At 44.9% G+C, this 19,089-nt stretch overlaps 1 protein-coding gene across 1 annotated transcript; it reads right to left on the bottom strand.

Annotated features, from left to right (window-relative positions):
* Positions 1–3,150: 3,150 nt before the first annotated feature.
* Positions 3,151–9,522, bottom strand: TMEM250 (transmembrane protein 250). The gene is made up of 2 exons (XM_075260531.1): positions 9,378–9,522; positions 3,151–3,821 (listed from the first exon to the last, which is right to left on the bottom strand). Exon 2 carries the CDS (start codon positions 3,687–3,689, stop codon positions 3,270–3,272), a length of 420 nt encoding a protein of 139 aa, XP_075116632.1. The 5' UTR covers positions 3,690–3,821; positions 9,378–9,522; the 3' UTR covers positions 3,151–3,269.
* Between the last annotated feature and the right edge of the window lie 9,567 nt (positions 9,523–19,089).

Below are 19,089 nucleotides of genomic sequence, written 5' to 3'. Positions count from 1 at the left end.
CAGCGGGACACCCTGGAGAAAGAGTTTGCCGGTTATTACCTTAACTTCTGCCCAGAAAGCACGTATCAAGAGGCAGCTCCTAAACGTGGTACAATGTGCCCTCTTTAGTAAGGCATCTCCATTAAACAGTGGGAATGTTGGGGTTAAGAGTGTGTAGGACAACCGTGGTATGATACCAAAACATCACAACTTATACTGAGCTTCACAGAATGTAATGCATTTGGATGATTTGGCTGCACAGGACCATATGATCTGCCATTGTGCTCAGGAGATCCAAATCAAATCAAATCAAAAAATGCTTTATTGGCACGTCCGAATAGGTATTTGGCATTGCCAAAGCTAGTAAAGTGGGCGGGGGGAGGGGGGGGGGTTGGGTGGGTATGGGGGGGGGGTTTGGGTTATAACAGTCCGTGGAGTCTCATCTTCCTCTTCGTTGGTGACTGCTATATGGGGAGGTGGGGGTGGGGCGGGTGTATTGGGATAAATATAACAGTCCGTGGAGTCTCATCTTCCTCTTGTTTGGTGACAGCTATACACATATTGGGCAGCGATCTCCACAGTGGCCATCCACTTACCTAGAGCCTCTGTCCACTCAAACATGTATTTTTAGACAAGGGGTGCATGGCTCTCTGGAGCAAAAGAAAGGATGCGATAAATATCCAATATCAGTCCCTTCGTAGAGGTATGAGCATGGCAGATTTTTTCAAAAGTAGCAGGGACAAACACCTGCGAGACCCCAAAGTGGTCATGAAGTGAGCAATCTGCTCATAGTGAAGCCACTCTGTAGATGGCAAGTGCAAATTGGAAGTAAAATAATCAAAGGGACGGTGTTCCAGGGTCGACAGGTCAATCCGCCTTGGTTCATACTTATTGGAGGATACGAGGGTTGGACATTTACCCCAGTCAGTCCTTGGCCAATTCCTACAGAAAATGACCTTATGGGGAGCACCACCTGCTATATAGACTATAGCTGTTGACCTCTTGGCTGCTCAGCTATCTACTACCTATGTGTATGTCTAAGACCGTGGACACTATTTGGTGTCCAGAGTGGATGTCACCTTTTATCACCATAGGTTATGTAGCATACGGTCTATAGGGGCTTTCCCACAAGCGGTATTTATGCCTTAGGCAGGAGATAAGTGTGTGATTTACTGGGACTTCCAAGAAAAGAATGGAGGTTACCAAGTCCCCTAATGAGCAGGTTCAACCTCCACTCCATTCACTTCTAGTGCTGAACTTGTCTAACGCTGTCAGTCACATAGAAGTGAATGGAGCTTGGTTGCGTCTGTTAAATTTATTTAAAAAAAGTTCAATAAAAATTACAGTTAAAATACAAAAAAAAAGTGACTGGAGCGGTGGTTGACATCTGGGACCTCCATTCTTATGACTGCTGGATTTTCCTTTGGTTGGACGCTAAGAAATCAAGCAACACTAGCTTCACTTCATTAACAAACCCCATAAGAGACTATTATACCAACATCGATGGATCTGGAAAGATGCCAATGTGAACACAGTCTAGTGATTGTGGTGATGGTGACTTAGGAGTATCCAGCCCTGCTGTTGGTAGATGCCTGAGTGTCCCACTATTAGTTGCAGACTGTCTATGATGGAAAACAGATAGAAAGGCTTCACAGAAGACCTACACTGCCTCTTCTGACCTGCTGTCGTCATAGAAAATGCACTTTTTCAAGAGAACTATATATATCTTCATTCAGGTGTGACCCTTTTGGTGATTGTAGAGCAAGCAGAACAGAGGACAATGGCATCTACTGTAAGGTACGCACAAAGACTAGTTATAAAACTATATTAGTGGACAGCATGGCCACAATGAGTCACCTGACTGTCAGAGGCGTCCACAGGCTGACACAGATCAGACACGGTGTTTATAGTTACAGGTATAGCCACAAAGAGAAGAGAGAACATGAGCTGCCCATGAATAGTGACAGACTAGAGGTATAAATATAAATGGGTCTGTCATCTGTGTCTGATAATAGCCAACAGAATACTGAGTGCAGCTCTGTAGCATAATACAGGATATAACCCACATTACATTACATAGTACATTACTGATTCTGTAATGATCCTATGTACACAGTGACTGTTGCAGCAAAATATTTAGGTGCAGCTCTGGAGTATAATACAGGATGTAACTCAGGATCAGTACAGGATAAGTAATGTAATGTATGTGCACAGTGACTGCAGCAGCAGAATAGTGAGCGCAGCTCTGGAGTATAGTACAGGATGTAACTCAGGATCAGTACAGGATAAGTAATGTAATGTATGTGCACAGTGACTGCAGCAGCAGAATAGTGAGCGCAGCTCTGGAGTATAATACAGGATGTAACTCAGGATCAGTACAAGATAAGTAATGTATGTACACAGTGACTGTACCAGCAGGATAGTGAGCAGAGCTCTGGAGTATAATACAGGATGTAACTTGGGATCAGTACAAGATAAGTAATGTATTTACAAAGTCAACTTTTCATGTACATTCTTTGTAAATTGTGAACTGGTTTTCAAAGTAAATCTTAATTTAAAGGTGAGATCTATATGGGCAAATTTTTTAACATCGGATAAGGTGGTTTCTGATCAGTAGGATAAATCTGGTGACATGAGATATTTATCTGCAGATCATTGGCACATTCAGCTTCTCTTAGTAGCATCTGCGGTTAATCCTATGTGTATGACCACAGACATTAGATTCTCTGCAGATTTCACCAAACATAGTTGAATCTAAAGATCTAGAAACTACTTTATATGTCCGGCCAGCTTAAGGCATTTTGTGTCCGATGTCCATGGAGTCCTAGCATACAAATCCACAGGATGAAAATACCCGCCTGCTTCAGTTACATGCAAATAGGTTATAATTTGGTACTTAACCTTTACAGCACTGGAAATCTGTCATGGTACTGATCCTATGACGATGAGGACATTGCATGTATTAAGATTAATTCTCCCTATGACCATAAGGCTTTCCAGTGTAGTTTGCCCCTGTATGTTCCCTCTCAATCCAACCAAGACAATAGCTCCTCCTGTAAAAGTCTTACTTCACTACTTACTTGGGATCTGAAGTTGGGATATGTGATAAGATGTTAATAAGAAATATTAAGATTTTGGCTTGGCTGATGTTGCTTGCCGGGCAACTTGACGTGTATTTACATGCCTTTATTAAAAAAAAGACTACCTTTGCATTGATAAATAAAAGAAAAACAAGACCGACTCGTACTTGGACTGCCAAAGAACATCGTTCTCTATGCGCATGCATCTATTTACATATCTATAAACACCATAAAACACCACCCCAGTCCACCGACAAGCAGCATGGTTACGTGAATTCCATAAATAAGCAGTTCGTTCAAGAGGCTAAAGTCGACCCGCCTCCTCCCCAGCAGCAGCAGGATGATGGACAGTTTGTATTGGAAGCGCAGGAATACTCGGATGCCCAGATACTGAAGGCAAAACAGGATAGAGAGTGCCACCCAGAGGATGGAAGTAAAAAGGCTGCAGCTGAAGTACAGCAGGAAACGGATAAACCCATACATCCATCTGGACTTCAGGTAGATGTCAAAGTTGTTGTACTTGGTGCGCACCAAATGTGTAGTCCGTACCGGTCCGCAAGCAGAATGCAGGCAGGTGGTATGTGGGCCGTGGAATGACCGAACACGCCGGGGAATGGGGATTACAGGCATTGGGGACTCCACCTCTTGGAGAGTCTCATGGGAGGTCTTGGTCGGGTCATATCATCAGGTTGGAAGCTTGGAATGGAACCAGAAAATGGAGGAAGAGTGGGAGGTCGACCAACGATTGAGATCTGTATACACCTGTAAACAAAAGGAGCCGTGTCAGTCACTTTACAGAATAAAATCTACAAAAAATTGCAGGACCCTCCACACACAGCACAAGGGCATGTGAAAACCCTAAAGGGCATTGGATTTATACATATACTGCTTCGCAGTGAGCACCTGTTCACACTGGCTTGTGCAGTCTTACCTTTTTTTTTTATTTTTTTTGTGTGTGATTATATATATATATATATATATATATATATATATATATATATATATATAAAAATCACAGTGCAGTGATATTTCCATATGCCCAAATTAAACACCCAGACTGGACTTGCCATAGAAAAGAACGCCATAAAATACCTGGGTCGGGGTGTGTAATATAGTCAACGCTTCCTTTCCAATATGGCGTTTAGCTCGCCTGAAATTCCCGAGGTAGAAAGCTGTAAACTTGGAGTGTTGCCACAAGACTAGAGCTTGCCCTACATTTATCTCACTGGTAACTTGTACGTTGACATTCTGTTGTCTTATCTGACTTGTACCTGTAGGTTCTGGCTAGTTCGCTACAATTGGGACAATTTTCCTTTTTGTTTCCGGTCTCCCCGCTTTTCAAGAGCCTTAACTTTTTTTTTTTTTTTAATGTTTCTGTTGATTGAGCCGTATGAAAGATTGTTTTGGGGTTTTCCATTTCCACACATGACTAATATAAAATATTTTTAAAAGGCAAATTGCGCTGTATTTTTGTGTTTTATTTTTATGATGTTGACTGAGCAGTAAAATGTTACCTCACTCGCTCACTCTTCTGCGGGTCAGCACAATTATTAACATGACAAATTTCTATACTTGTTTTTATGTTTTACGATTTGTTTTTTAAAAATTATAAATTTGTAGAAAAAATTGCATATACTGACACCCATAACTATTTTAACTTTTTTATTTTGTGAGCTGTAGTTTGCGTTGGTAGCATTGTGGGATATATACGGCTTTTTCACTTTCTATTCCATTTGTTTGGAGAGGTGACTTGTGCTGCCAGCACGTATGGAGCTAAGCCTGCACCATATAGCACATAATAGGGGATAAGTGTATGGTTAGTGTAGTCGGACTGCTGAGCCCTCCACAGATCCCAAAAATGGGACTCCAGGTCTCTGGTCCTGCTGGAGTAGCAAGCTGAGGATCCATCTTCGTGCTCCATTCATTCTCTATGAAAGCAGCGGAAATAGGTGAGCGTTCTCATACACAATGCACTGTTTGGATAAGTTCAAATCAGCGCCGTAGTCAAATTTGTTGGAGACTCCGGAAATCAGTGGAAAGAAAAGTCCTGCACAAAGGACTCTTCTCTCCGCTGGTTTTAGTATAAAAACAGCAGACACATCAAGGACCCCATTATAGTCTATGTGGACCACCGGTGTCCGTGGGTAACTGCTGTTTCATAGCCATGCACAGATGTGAGCCTAGCCTCAGTCTGCCAATAACTCAGGAGAAGCAATCTCTTCAGAGGTATGTTCACACAGCAGTATTTTCAGCTAGGAAAATTTTAAGAGAATCTGTCATGTCCTCTGGCGCCAGAGGTATTCTACAGCACTAGAAAGCTGACCGCTTACACAGTGCGCACCCAGGTCACTGAGATATTGGTGCGCTTAATATCAACACCCTTCACCATCAGAAGGGGCGAGACTTACTGCTCAGTGTCCCCTCTGACAGTACAAGGCTATTGAAGAGTATTGTTGGGGCTGGGGCTTCTTACTGACTAGAGATGATGTTAGACTATAAAGCCCGCCCCTTCTGTCAGCGAAGGGATATCAGCGCCTTAAATTCAGCTCCAAATCTGCCATGCAAATATACCTTTAGGGAGCCTTCACACGGAGTAAACGCCCCGCTCATTCTGAATGTAAACTCGTTCAGAGTGAGCGGCTTTAAAACAGATCCCATTGATTTCTATGGGTGCCGGCATACACACGTATCACATTGAAAGCAATAGGTAAAAAAGTCTCCCATTGATTGCAATGGGTAGCGCGTGTATGCCGGCACCCATAGAAATCAATGGGAACAATGGGATGGGATCAATCTGAATAAGTTTATATTCAGAATGAGCGGAGCATTTACTCCGTGTGAAGGCTCCCTAAAACTCCAACATATAAACTAAAGAATTGCTTCTATATTAATGCAGAAATGCAACGCTCACCGCCGTATATGCTACATAAACTAATAGGAAAATGTGATTTTTTTTTTCTTAAAGGGGTTGTCCCATCACAAGGATCCTATCTATACTGCTAGTTTATGTGGATATAAGACTTTTCCTAAATACATTGCTTTATCCAAACTGCTTTGTTTGGGCGCTATCTTAATTTATTCACTTCATTGTTAGCACTGGCCCTTGGGGAGCTCCTCATATAGGGGAGGGGGGAGGTGAGAGCTCCAGGATTGCTGTGCTATCTTCAGCTTTTCCACTTATCAGCCGATTTAATTGAATTTGGCTGATAAGGGCTGAGATAAGGAGTCTGTTACCTCTGTATGTAATGCAAGCGGACTCAAAGCCAGCTCTGCTACATCAGTTTCCACATCAGCGTCATACTGTGAATCATAGCAGATAGCAGAGCAAGTGAAACCCCGCCCACCAATGTGCGAGAAATCCAGGAAGTGAAGAGAGTACAGAGCCTTCAGGCTTCAGAACAAGAGTTATGGGAATACCCCTTTAAGTTGCAAAATCACATTACTGAATAGATCACTTCTAAACTAGCGTAGCGCACTGGATAATTTGTGTACTTCACCGGATTTTCTATGTCACATGACACAACAGAAAATCTGGTGCAGTTTATGATATTGTTGATGGACATATAAACATCTGATTCTTAGTTTATTCCACCAAACTAGTGTTGTACATCGCTTATAGATAACTTGGCACTCACGGTTTTATATACCGCTCGAATGCTTAATGCTCAGCATCATCGCTGGGTGGTAAGTAATACCCCTTTTGACAGTGTGATGCTATGGAAAAGTACAGTCGGGGGAGGCAGTCCTTACCACCCAGTGATGACGCTTGGCGGTAAGGCCTGCCCTTCTGATGACACTGATACCTCCTGCACCTGGGCGCACATTGGGAAAGCTGTTCTATAATGCCAAGGGTGCCAGAGGACGTGAAAGGTCCTCTCCAAAACTGGAGTGTCATATGAGCCTCGGGGGGGGGGGGGGGGTGTTTGCCTTCCCCTGGATCAACACTGTAGGGTTATAGGTTGGTCTTGATGAACTGATGTCTTCATCTAACCTCATCTACTATGTAACCTGATGTGAGTACACCCTTCGTGTCTCCGGCCTCACTGACTATCAGATCGGACAGATTGGATCTCACTGGGCAGCAGAGAAATAATCTGCCTGATAAAAGATCAGTGGGGTCTGACTCGTTGCACCCCCACCAATCAGTTGTTTGAGGAATCCATGACATTTAGATGAATGCAATGGCCTCTTCACTGAACACCAGGCACGGCTCCATACATTGTATAGTGGCTGTACTTGGTATTGCAGCTCAGTCCCATCTACTGGAAGCTTTTTTGGTAATATATATGCAAACCACTACCCAGCATGTTTATTACGTGTCTTAGAACACTCAGGGCTTAGTGGATTAGGGGTGAGGCATCTTGGGGAAACGGCTGCGCAATGTGGCCAGATCTGTACCAAAATCCTGTTCCAAATAAGCCAATAGGTGGAAAATATCAAGTCTAGAGAGTCTATGGACATGCCAGATTCATCATCCGGCATCACTTAATGTGGTAAATCTGGTGCAGGGACAGATTTGATGTTCTTGTGCACGGACTGTCAAAATCATTAAGAGGGACGGAGGACTGAAGTGGATTGGGAATGACGCCAAAAGTTGCATCCACAACCTGTAGGAAGCCATTGTAAATAAAGCACATAGTGCTAAATATTATGTTACGGCCACTTCTGCTGTATGTGGTACAGTCCCCCTACCATACATTTATTTGGGCACCTCTTACATGACTAAAGTCTACCTGCAGATTGGTCCCAGGGTGCCTATGTGTAAATGACTCAGTAGTGGCCACACCTCTCCCAATATTTTGCACCTTCAGGGGACAGCCGGTAACTTGCACACTCCTACAGTTTATACATGCTCTATAATGCAAGACACAGGTATGGCTGTATACGTCTACACTCTCAGCATGGCTTCTGTATACTGTGCCCTGGATCTGTATCCACGTCTAGATATATCACCAAGATACTCTAGCAAACAAGCCCCTAACCCATCCTTTACTATCCCTGGTGCTGACCTCTCACAGCGCCCCCTGCTAGGTGTACTACTATCATACAGCATGCTAGGACCCCAGTACTACCCCTGGTGCTGACCTCTCACAGCGCCCCCTGCTAGGTGTACTACTATCATACAGCATGCTAGGACCCCAGTACTACCCCTGGTGCTGACCTCTCACAGCGCCCCCTGCTAGGTGTACTACTATCATACAGCATGCTAGGACCCCAGTACTATCCCTGGAGCTGACCTCTCACAGCGCCCCCTGCTAGGTGTACTACTATCATACAGCATGCTAGGACCCCAGTACTACCCCTGGTGCTGACCTCTCACAGCGCCCCCTGCTAGGTGTACTACTATCATACAGCATGCTAGGACCCCAGTACTACCCCTGGTGCTGACCTCTCACAGCGCCCCCTGCTAGGTGTACTACTATCATACAGCATGCTAGGACCCCAGTACTACCCCTGGTGCTGACCTCTCACAGCGCCCCCTGCTAGGTGTACTACTATCATACAGCATGCTAGGACCCCAGTACTACCCCTGGTGCTGACCTCTCACAGCGCCCCCTGCTAGGTGTACTACTATCATACAGCATGCTAGGACCCCAGTACTACCCCTGGTGCTGACCTCTCACAGCGCCCCCTGCTAGGTGTACTACTATCATACAGCATCCTAGGACCCCCTGTACTATCCCTGGAGCTGACCTCTCACAGCGCCCCCTGCTAGGTGTACTACTATCATACAGCATCCTAGGACCCCCTGTACTATCCCTGGAGCTGACCTCTCACAGCGCCCCCTGCTAGGTGTACTACTATCATACAGCATGCTAGGACCCCAGTACTACCCCTGGTGCTGACCTCTTATACACCAACACACACACTGATCCATCGCAGCACCCCATGCAGGTAGCACTCCAACACACACTGCCCTGTCACACAGCACCCCCTTCAGGTGACACCCTATCACACAGTCCTGTCACACAGCACTCCGTACAGCTGACACCCCAATACACACATTTTCCTGCATACACAGCGCCCCCTGAAGGTTACACCCCCCTTACACACACTGCTCATATACACAGCGCCCCCTGAAGGTTACACCCCCCTTACACACACTGCTCATATACACAGCGCCCCCTGAAGGTTACACCCCCCTTACACACACTGCTCATATACACAGCGCCCCCTGCAGGTGCCCCACCACCTCTATCTGTAGTACATTCCCCCTGCAGGTGCCCCGGAGCCTACACTCAGTACAGAGCATCCTCAGCCGCCTGATCGCACAGCGCCCCCCTCAGGCGATCCTTTCTGCAGCCTCCGCTTACTTACACTTGCAGGGGGTCTCCGCACAGCTCCCAGTTATAAGGAGTCCCGCAGGCTGTGGAGCCTCCATCCCCCGCACTTCAGTCTCCGGCAGCCGGTATCACGCCCCCCTGCATGAGCCAGACAGCCCACCACCACCACCGCGCTCTCACTTCCGGCTTCCGGGTAGCAACCATCGCGAGAGCCACAAGCCGAGTACGGTTTTCTTGGTTAGAAGGGAAGCGAGCCCGTTACCATGGAGACAGCTGCAGAAGCCTGCTGGAGGCGGAGCCCAGACACCGCCATGGGGACCAGTCAGGAGGGCGCCGGAGCGGGCACTGCAGGGGGCAAGCATGGCCTCTATGTGGGTGCTGTGGACAACAGGGTCACTTTTCTATTGGGCGCCATTCTGCACCACGAAACAGTCACAGATGCCAAAATGGCTTCTATGGAAAAGTAGCTTATTTATATTAAGGGAACCTGGCAGATGTTTAGGGGCCAGTGACCGCTGGCATGTTATGGCTTAGTAGTCAACATTAGACCTTCACTATGCAGAAGAATGGCGCCGCACGTACATTTTCCGGTATGGCCACGCTCCAAGTCCTCTCTAAGTATTGCCGTATTGAGGTCCAAATGAGTACAATTGGTATATGAGCCGGCCATGTACTGTATGTGTGTAAGGGAATGTAATGGCGGATGGTGAGGTTTTTGTATATTGTAGGTCAGGGGTCCTCAAACTTTTCAAACACGGGGCCAGTTCACTGTCCCTCAAGACACTGGAGGGCCTAAATATTTCACCTCAGGCGGCAAAAAGGCTAGGTTCACCCCTGCTCCTCAGTACCCCCCCCCCCCCCACACTGTATTGTATACTCCTCAGTACCCCCCCACACACTGTATTATATACTCCTCAGTACCCTCCCCCCACTGTATTATATGCTCATCACTACCCCCCCCCGTATTATATGCTCATGACTACCCCCCCCCACACACACACTATATTATATGCTCATCAGTACCCCCCCACACACTGTATTATATACTCCTCAGTACCCTCCCCCCACTGTATTATATGCTCATCACTACCCCCCCCCCCGTATTATATGCTCATGACTACCCCACACACACACACACACTATATTATATGCTCATCAGTACCCCCCCACACACTGTATTATATACTCCTCAGTACCCTCCCCCCACTGTATTATATGCTCATCACTACCCCCCCCGTATTATATGCTCATGACTACCCCCCCCCACACACACACACACTATATTATATGCTCATCAGTACCCCCCCACACACTGTATTATATACTCCTCAGTAACCCCCCACTGTATTATATACTCATTAGTACCTCCCACCCCACTGTATTATATACTCCTCAGTACCCCCCCCCCCCCACTGTATTATATACTCCTCAGTACCCCCCACTGTATTATATACTCCTCAGTACTGTCGGGGACATCAATGGGTCCTTGTCACAGAGTATGTTGCAGAGTTCCAAATTAATTAATTAATTAACAGGCCTGGAGAATTCACACACAGTCACACACTGCTCGTGGTGTATCAAGTGTAATTCTGATTTATTATAAGAAAAAGGTAGTTTAAATACATTACAGACAAAGAGCTGGCTTGGCTATTCTAATCAGGTACAACACGATTGGTTATAGAGATATAAGACAAGCCTGGCACATGACTATTGGCTGAGGTCTGCATATCATTATTACACTCCAACCTGGGATGATCTTTCTCATGACATGAAAAAGTATCTAAGATATTTATGTGTAAGCCAACATCATACACTAGTTCTAGATGTATATCACAGAAAGAGAGATAATGATCACGTACTGGTCCGCTCCGGCCTTGGGGCTAACGACCAAACAGGTTATTTGAACCGGTTTCTACACCCACCCTCAAAGATGACCACAAATAGATAAGGAGTTATAACCCAACCATTAACATTCCACACGCCTTATCCCCTAAAGGGGTCTCTTAGACTCTAAACAGACGTCCTTATGAAGCTTAGAACAGAAATTGCTTACAAAATGGCTGACAGAATACAAGATGGAAGATGTGATCCTAACAAGTACCCTCCCCCCACTGTATTATATGCTCATCACTACCCCCCCCACACACACACACTATATTATATGCTCATCAGTACCCCCCCACACACTGTATTATATACTCCTCAGTAACCCCCCACTGTATTATATACTCATTAGTACCCCCCACCCCACTGTATTATATACTCCTCAGTACCCCCCCACTGTATTATATACTCCTCAGTACCCCCCCACTGTATTATATACTCCTCAGTACCCTCCCCCCACTGTATTATATGCTCATCACTACCCCCCCCCCCCGTATTATATGCTCATCACTACCCCCCACACACACTATATTATATGCTCATCAGTACCCTCCCCCCACTGTATTGTATGCTCATCAGTAACCCCCCACTGTATTATATGCTCATCGGTACAATCACACCCACACTGTCATACTTACCCATGAAGAGCCGCCGCGGTGTGTCCTCCTCCTTCCAGACTGCAGGAGTGATGACGTCATCGCGCCTGCGTCGGGGGCAGAGGTCACTCTCTGCCATCAGTGTAGGCCGCGGTCGGGCGGCCCCTGACAGCTTTCAGTTGTATATGCAAATGCACATACAACTGAAAGTGGCGATCCGCTCACTAACGGGGAATCGAATTCCCCGTTAGTGAGCGATCCAGGTGACAGCGCGGGCCGGATAAATGTCCTCGGCGGGCCGCATGTGGCCCGCGGGCCATAGTTTGAGGACCGCTGTTGTAGGTTATACGATGTATAGACAAAGATAAGGTATGACTAGTATAATTAACAGAATATTATTGGTTATAAAACTGTCACAGAGGATTTAGCACATAACTATTGGATAAGGAACAAAGATTATTCCTCCCATTATAGATAACAATTTTCTGCAAGGAGAAGGATGAGCTCTGGGCAGTACCCGAGAAAGAAATGTGAGATGGAGACGGGGCACAAGCTGGCATCCGCCAAATAAAATCACCATGTCAGGGACAGAGATCTGGGCCCGGGAGAATTTCCTGCCCTTTTGAGAGTACAGAAGTTTTCCCCTTATTTCAGGAGCCTCTCGAATGATTCAGTAGAGATGGCAAATATAACTTATGTATCTGAGGATTGGGGTCCAAAACGTATAAATTATAGCCGTTCATCCTCAGGGGAGGAGAGAATTAAGTTTATGGGGCTTTCCTGCCCCAAATGGAAGTTTCATACTGATGACCCCCTATCACAGGATAGGCCTAGGCCATCAGTATCTGAACCCCGCACAGATCAGCAGTTCTAGCAGTATCTGCATGCTGAACAGTGCCGGTGGATGGGCAGTGTGGGGGAGTTTTTCTGTAAACCAGCGGCCACGTACTGGGGCACCATATCACATACTTTATAGAATTGGGAAATCTGTTCTGAAATTACAAGCCGCTGATCGTTTTATTGGCTAATCACAAAATTTCTACATCTGTGAAAGTCATTTGTCTAAAACTCATTAATATCTCTGTCACATTGTGTCTGATGTGAATTATTAATTCATGCAGGAGACACTTGACAGAGCTGTTGTAAAGAATTACCAGTGTAATGGGAGATGACGCAGCGACTTACAGCGAAGGGGTCTGCAGTGGTCTGTCATAGTCACCATAGAGCATCATAGTATAATGCAGCAGGTGTCAGCCCACTATTTCACCTAACCACTATGGCTTTGAGCTACTATGGAGGGCACTTTCTAAGTGTCCTCCTGATTTTCACACTTTAACCTCTACACCAGGGGGGCTCACACTTTTTCAGTGTGTTAGCTACTTTATTAGCTGACCAAGGCAAAAGATCTACTAGGGTGGGCCTGTGGGCGGGGCAGGAGTGTATGTGGGTGGGGCCGAGCATGTGGGCGGGGCCAGGCGGATCGAGACAGCAGCGTTCTGTGGCTGCCCAGGGATCCCCGCTGTCTGCTTCTTCACAGCGCAGGCTGAGAGTTATCTCTGGACACTGGCAGGCTGGGGCTGCGGCAGCCCCGCCTGCCAGTGTCCGGAGATGACTCTCAGCCTGCACTGTGAACAAGCAGACACCGGGAATCCCTGCATCCCGCGATCGACCCATACGTCCTTTGCGATCTACCAGTAGATCGCGATCGACATATTGGGCACCCCTGCTCTACACAGAGATATACTACTTTTTTTTTTTTTTTTTTCCGGGAAGTACAACTTTCATGTGGTGTAGGGGTGCCCAGTGTGGGTGATAAGATGGAAGGAGGGATGTATGCAGGGAGAGAAGTGTCTATGTGAGTGCTTAGGTGGGAGAGTGCACAGGGATATATTCTTTGTTGCAGGGGACCACTATGTCGCTACCTCTAGGAGTAATGCTGATGTAGGTAACAGCTGACTGAGGTGACCCAAGAGATATCAGTGTGTGGTACCCAGGCATCAGGCAGGAGAGTAGTCTAGGTAGGGGCCAAGATCAGAGATGGTAGAGTACATTAAGAAAGAGTGGGTCAGCCAGTATGTGTTCAGAAGTCAGGGACAAGCTGGGGTCAGACATGGGTAAACAGAAGAACACGGCTCAGGTAGCTGATAACTAGTGGAGGTCAAACATAGATCATTGCTCAGGAACCTTCAAGTGGGGGAAGGTGCGTTTTATAACCAGGGACTACTGGGAATTGGTTGGTGACACAAAATACAGGCATGCACAGGACGAGAAGTAAGAACAGAACAGAGCTTATAAGAAGTCTGGTGCCCGTGACCATCAGGAGAAGTAAGATCTCATTAGTCATAGCCTGCCAGCATTCTGCACGCTCTATGGCACTCATACTGTATGACCTTACATATGGCACATACTAAGGACAATCACATTTTGCTTAAATACCTTCTGGTTTCCATACAAGCCTACCTACCTTAGAAGAGTCAAGTGGCTACAAGTAACTAGCCAGACTGTTAGTCAACAGTCCCTCCTCATTTAGGTGACACCACAGTCAGTACATTGCTATGATACAAGTCCTTTTTTTCTCATAAACCACAATGTAGGCTACAGTCAGATCTGTTGTGTGACCGTGTTGCTGGGGCCAATTGTCCCTTGTCAAGGCAGTTTTCTCCTATGAACATGGTAGGAATAATGCAATAATACAATCTTCATACCATGTGTTTGGGGGCATGTGATTGATACTCCTAGATGAATATAAAGAATTCCCACCTATGTGGTTTTTATGTTGACCCATATTGTATAAGTTGGCAGGTATCTACTGTCTGGTGACCGCTTTGCTGTAGGACCATGTCCATGGCAGTGATCTAGTCCACGGTGGTGCATTGGATTGTGTACAGACCTATTCTACTGGGTCTCTGGTGTTCAATACATATCTAACCCGTTTTACAAGGAAGCAGAGCTGTGCATTTATCTTACCAAGCATGCACATTAGCTCTCCTCTAAGACTGTCCAGAAACCCTGTTCTGGTGTCTGTGGCTTGGCTGAAATCCCTAGTCATATTTCAAGGCTCCTTAATAGACTGAACTTTGACTGGGTGGCTGCCTATAGTTGGCATTAGAGACAAAGATGTTTTGGTTTGTTTTTTTGTTTTGTTTTTATTTTTTTCCTTTAGTTCAGGGGTGTAACTAAAGGCTCTTGGGCCCTGGTGCAAAAAGACTCCTCAGAATCATCAGCTGTTCCCATGTGTACATTATAATAGCATATGTCTCTTTCCTTCTCTATCTGATCCCAGGCTCACTTGAAGACTTGGTTGCAACATGTCTGTGCCAAAGAGCTTCCCAATATTCCCATCCCTGGTGCCCCACACATAGTGATCGTGCTTTTTTTGTGCCACAGCTTGCCTCACAGAATCCATCATTAACTATACAGTATGTTGCTGACAAAACTGCTATTTTTGCCATTGAAGAGTTAAAAGGGTTATCCCATTATGGAAACTTCTCCCCTATCTACAGCACGATGGATAAGTGTGTGATCACTGGGTCAAAAAGTCCCCCTAAGGCCCCCTCTGATACTATGGACTCCAGTAGCAGCAGCCAAACTTCTGTAACGCCATCCGCTGTTGTTGGCGTCTAGAACATCCAAGGGTAACCAAAGAAGAGGTCAGGAGACGCGCTGGTCCAAGTCAATTCCTTTTATTTAACACAAACGCGTTTCTGGTTAACCACCCTTTTTCAAGTGTGTACATAATGCATGTAAAACCAAGACATATATATACAATAGGAGAAACTGGAAAAAAAAAGTGTGAAGAAGGCAGTAGCCCCACCCCCACGTGGACCCGGTCTCCTTATACCTCCATCATTCCACTTTCCCCTGTGTGTCTTATCTATTCTCGTCCTCCATTTCACTCCCTCTGCTATATTATATGTTATTTATCCCCCTTGTTGCCATTAGTGTTTCCTTCCCTTCTGACCTCTCTTGATGACTGTCACGGAGCAAAGGTATACGTCTTCCTCCGGATGGTCTTTTGAATCAACACGGACGCAAGAGGTCGGGAGACAACAGCAATTTATTGTAATCCACAAAGTTAGTAGCCGGCGGCGGTCACATCAACCGTAATAACAATAAGTCCACAGAAGTCACAATCCAATGATAACTTTGGTTCCTTGGTCCTGTAACTATATCCTGGCTCTCTGCAGAGCTGTGCACAGGCCGGCTAACACATACTAACTCCAGCTACAACTATATACTAAGACTGTTACACCTATATCTGTGGGTGGGAAGGGCTGAGTCACAGATCCTTCCCCCCTCACCTATACCAAGGAGAGCAGACTCCCTGTCTACTATGGACAATGCACCATCCAACATCTTCTTGGAGACACTGATCAGATTATCTCCACCCATTGTCCTCACTGGTCCTCACTAGTTAGAGGTATTTGCATACAATGTGCTAACACACTAGACCCTAATCAGCCAACTACACATTGATGTATACAACAGGTTAGAGAATACATTCCACATGAAATATATATTACACATTGCCTATAGTATAGACTCTAACCATCCCGTGACAATGACCTATAGGGAGTGGGGCTTACTGTCTTTTTCACACTTGGACCAGAGCGCCTCCTGCCCTCTTCTTTGGTTACCCTTGGAGGAGCCATCTAAGGAGATCATTGAAGTTCATCCATCCCTATTGTGACCAGGGTGACCTGATCAGGGTGATTCTTGTTGGCCAGTCCCATAGACAACATCGTTGTAGCTCAGCTGCTCCATACGGATCCATTGGATCACCAGGCATAACATGTAGGATGCCACAGCATTAACACCATCAGGGGCTGATGTAACTTGAAATACCTAAATCTTGATATACTCCTCACTCTTCAGGTGATATACTGTCAATGCGTTATGAGCTTGTCTACTTGTGAGTTTTTCAGACAAGTCTATTTCTAGGGTGATGTATCACGTCCAATAGATTTTAATGGCACCGTAAATGAGAGCCATAGAAACATTAACATCTTACTTGTTGCTAAGTGCGAAGTAATAGATATTTCAGAAGTTGGAATGAATTATCCACGCACCATAAGATTTATAGGAAAAATCCAAGGATTCAAGAGATTGTTCTAAACAAATCCGTCACCCTGACAGCCGTGCAACAAATAGCGGCAGATCCAGCATGGGGAGATAAATCATAAATACATAGATTGTGAGAGGCCGGGGTGTGATTGTCAGCGACTGATGGAAGCCCCGACTCCAAGCATCACATTAAATTATGCAAAATAAAAAAACAAACCTCATAATGCTTCATCAAAGATGCATAAAACTGTCAGGACCAAATAAATCTTCCCAATTAACTCGCTTTAGATTGGGATTGCATTTATTAATTTAATCAACGGCGGCTTCATTTGAGGGCTCTGAGGTGATGAATTGCAAGACTAAGTAGACATTAAGGCAGCTTAACCCTATTTGTACCAGCGTTGCGGAACTAGCCCAATAGAGGAGAGAAGATGACAAGTCCTTGCCACTTTTACAGGTAGTGTTGTCATAGGCACCTGAGTGGTTTCCCTTAGGACTTATTCCCAACGACAATGAAAAATGGCCGTTTTAAAAACAACAAACGCACACACGCGAAGCGAAACAGTCGTGAAAAATATAGAATTTTTTTTTTCACAGTTGATTTGCATTCAAGAGCCACCTGTTTTCACCAGTCCCTTATGCTTTTGAGGGAGCTGTGAAAATGGGTAAAAATACGACTTGACCTATTTTTTGATGGTCAGTTTAAAAAAAATACAATGGTCATGTGAATAACCCCATTCACGTTATTGGCTGAAATAGCTTTAAGCCTTATTCACACAAAGGCTGTATTCACAGATCGCTTAATGGACGCAAATTTTTAAGAGACCTATGAAAACATGTGCCCCTCGGATGCGAAATGGCCTGGAAAATGTCCAATCGGCTGTGTGAATATAGCTTTACAGTAAATTACCGTATTCACATTTTCGTTTTAATGGATAAAAAAATTGTCAGATAATCGTAGGTGCTCTATCTTTGGTCGTTTTGAAGGGGCGCATGGACCCAATAGAAATCAATGGATCTGTTTTAAAAAGACTTTAAAAACTGATCAGTGGGTTGGGTCAAGAACTAAGAACAACCAATTAAATTCATCTGTTGACTCTGTAAAATACGGGTGGAACACGGTTGGCACTGGCAACAAAAATGGCCGAACAGTTGCTATTGATGTACAAGTATTGCTCTGTATTTATCCAGTACATATGTATGTTATCTGCTGTTATTGCTGTAGAGAATATTACTGCCTATGTTTTTTTTTCTCCTGCAGATACTGTCATGTAAAAAAAAAATGAAAAAAAAATAAAAAAATGGACGAACAGACAACATATGCACAACAGAAATCAAATACTGACATATGAGTGTCTATTTTTTTGTGGACACTAGGTCTGTTAAAATTAGAATGTCATGTGATCAAGGCCTTAGAAGAATAGTTAAAGCTATCAAATTAATAATAAGCAACTACCCAGAATAATGGAGACAAAACATATTTGCTAAAGTTGTAAAGGGACTTTTCAGTGATATAGTGGAGTAAAAAAAAAAAAAAAAGTCTCCAATGGATTTTCCTACCCTTTGACTGTTTTCCAACAGGATAGTGTGGGGTAAAAAAAAAAAAAAAAAAAGTAATATTCACTGATTTCCTCCCTGCTGTTCCCATTCCAAAGCTGTCTGGATTGCTGACTGTTTCCACTTCCTGGTCCCCCATCCACCCCTAACCATCGTGGGCCCTTTAAGGCCTTTAGTTTCTAAAACCTAGAGCACTACCCTATTACTGGGGGTTTTACTTTGGGGAGGGGGCACTTTTCCTATTTGTAAACAAGTTTCTATCTTCTTTAAAGCAGAACACACTAAAATATTAGTTTAATTCTGCATAAAAAGTTTATTATCTTTCCCAATATTTGTGGTCTGCTGCATTATAGAATTTTTTTTCACACTTTCCCCATATGTGCTGTCAAAATTCTACTTCTTGCCTTAGAACAGACAGTTCTTTACATATTGTTATATGTGTGAGCAAGCAAAGTACAGGTCTTCAGCTTCAAAGACTGGATGTCGATAGGGACCAATCCACATGAACAGGTTGTGGTAAGGTCTGACTTACAGGTGTTTTCCCCACTGCAGCCATGGCTCATCTGAAATGAACTCATAGCACCATATTGATTTATAGTATTGTGAGTTCCAGGATGGCCACAGCTTTCCTCTCGAATACTCGCA

The sequence above is a fragment of the Leptodactylus fuscus genome, chromosome 11, assembly GCF_031893055.1.
Source record: "Leptodactylus fuscus isolate aLepFus1 chromosome 11, aLepFus1.hap2, whole genome shotgun sequence".
Taxonomy (NCBI): Eukaryota; Metazoa; Chordata; class Amphibia; order Anura; family Leptodactylidae; genus Leptodactylus; species Leptodactylus fuscus.
This window is presented reverse-complemented; position numbering and strand designations above follow the sequence as displayed.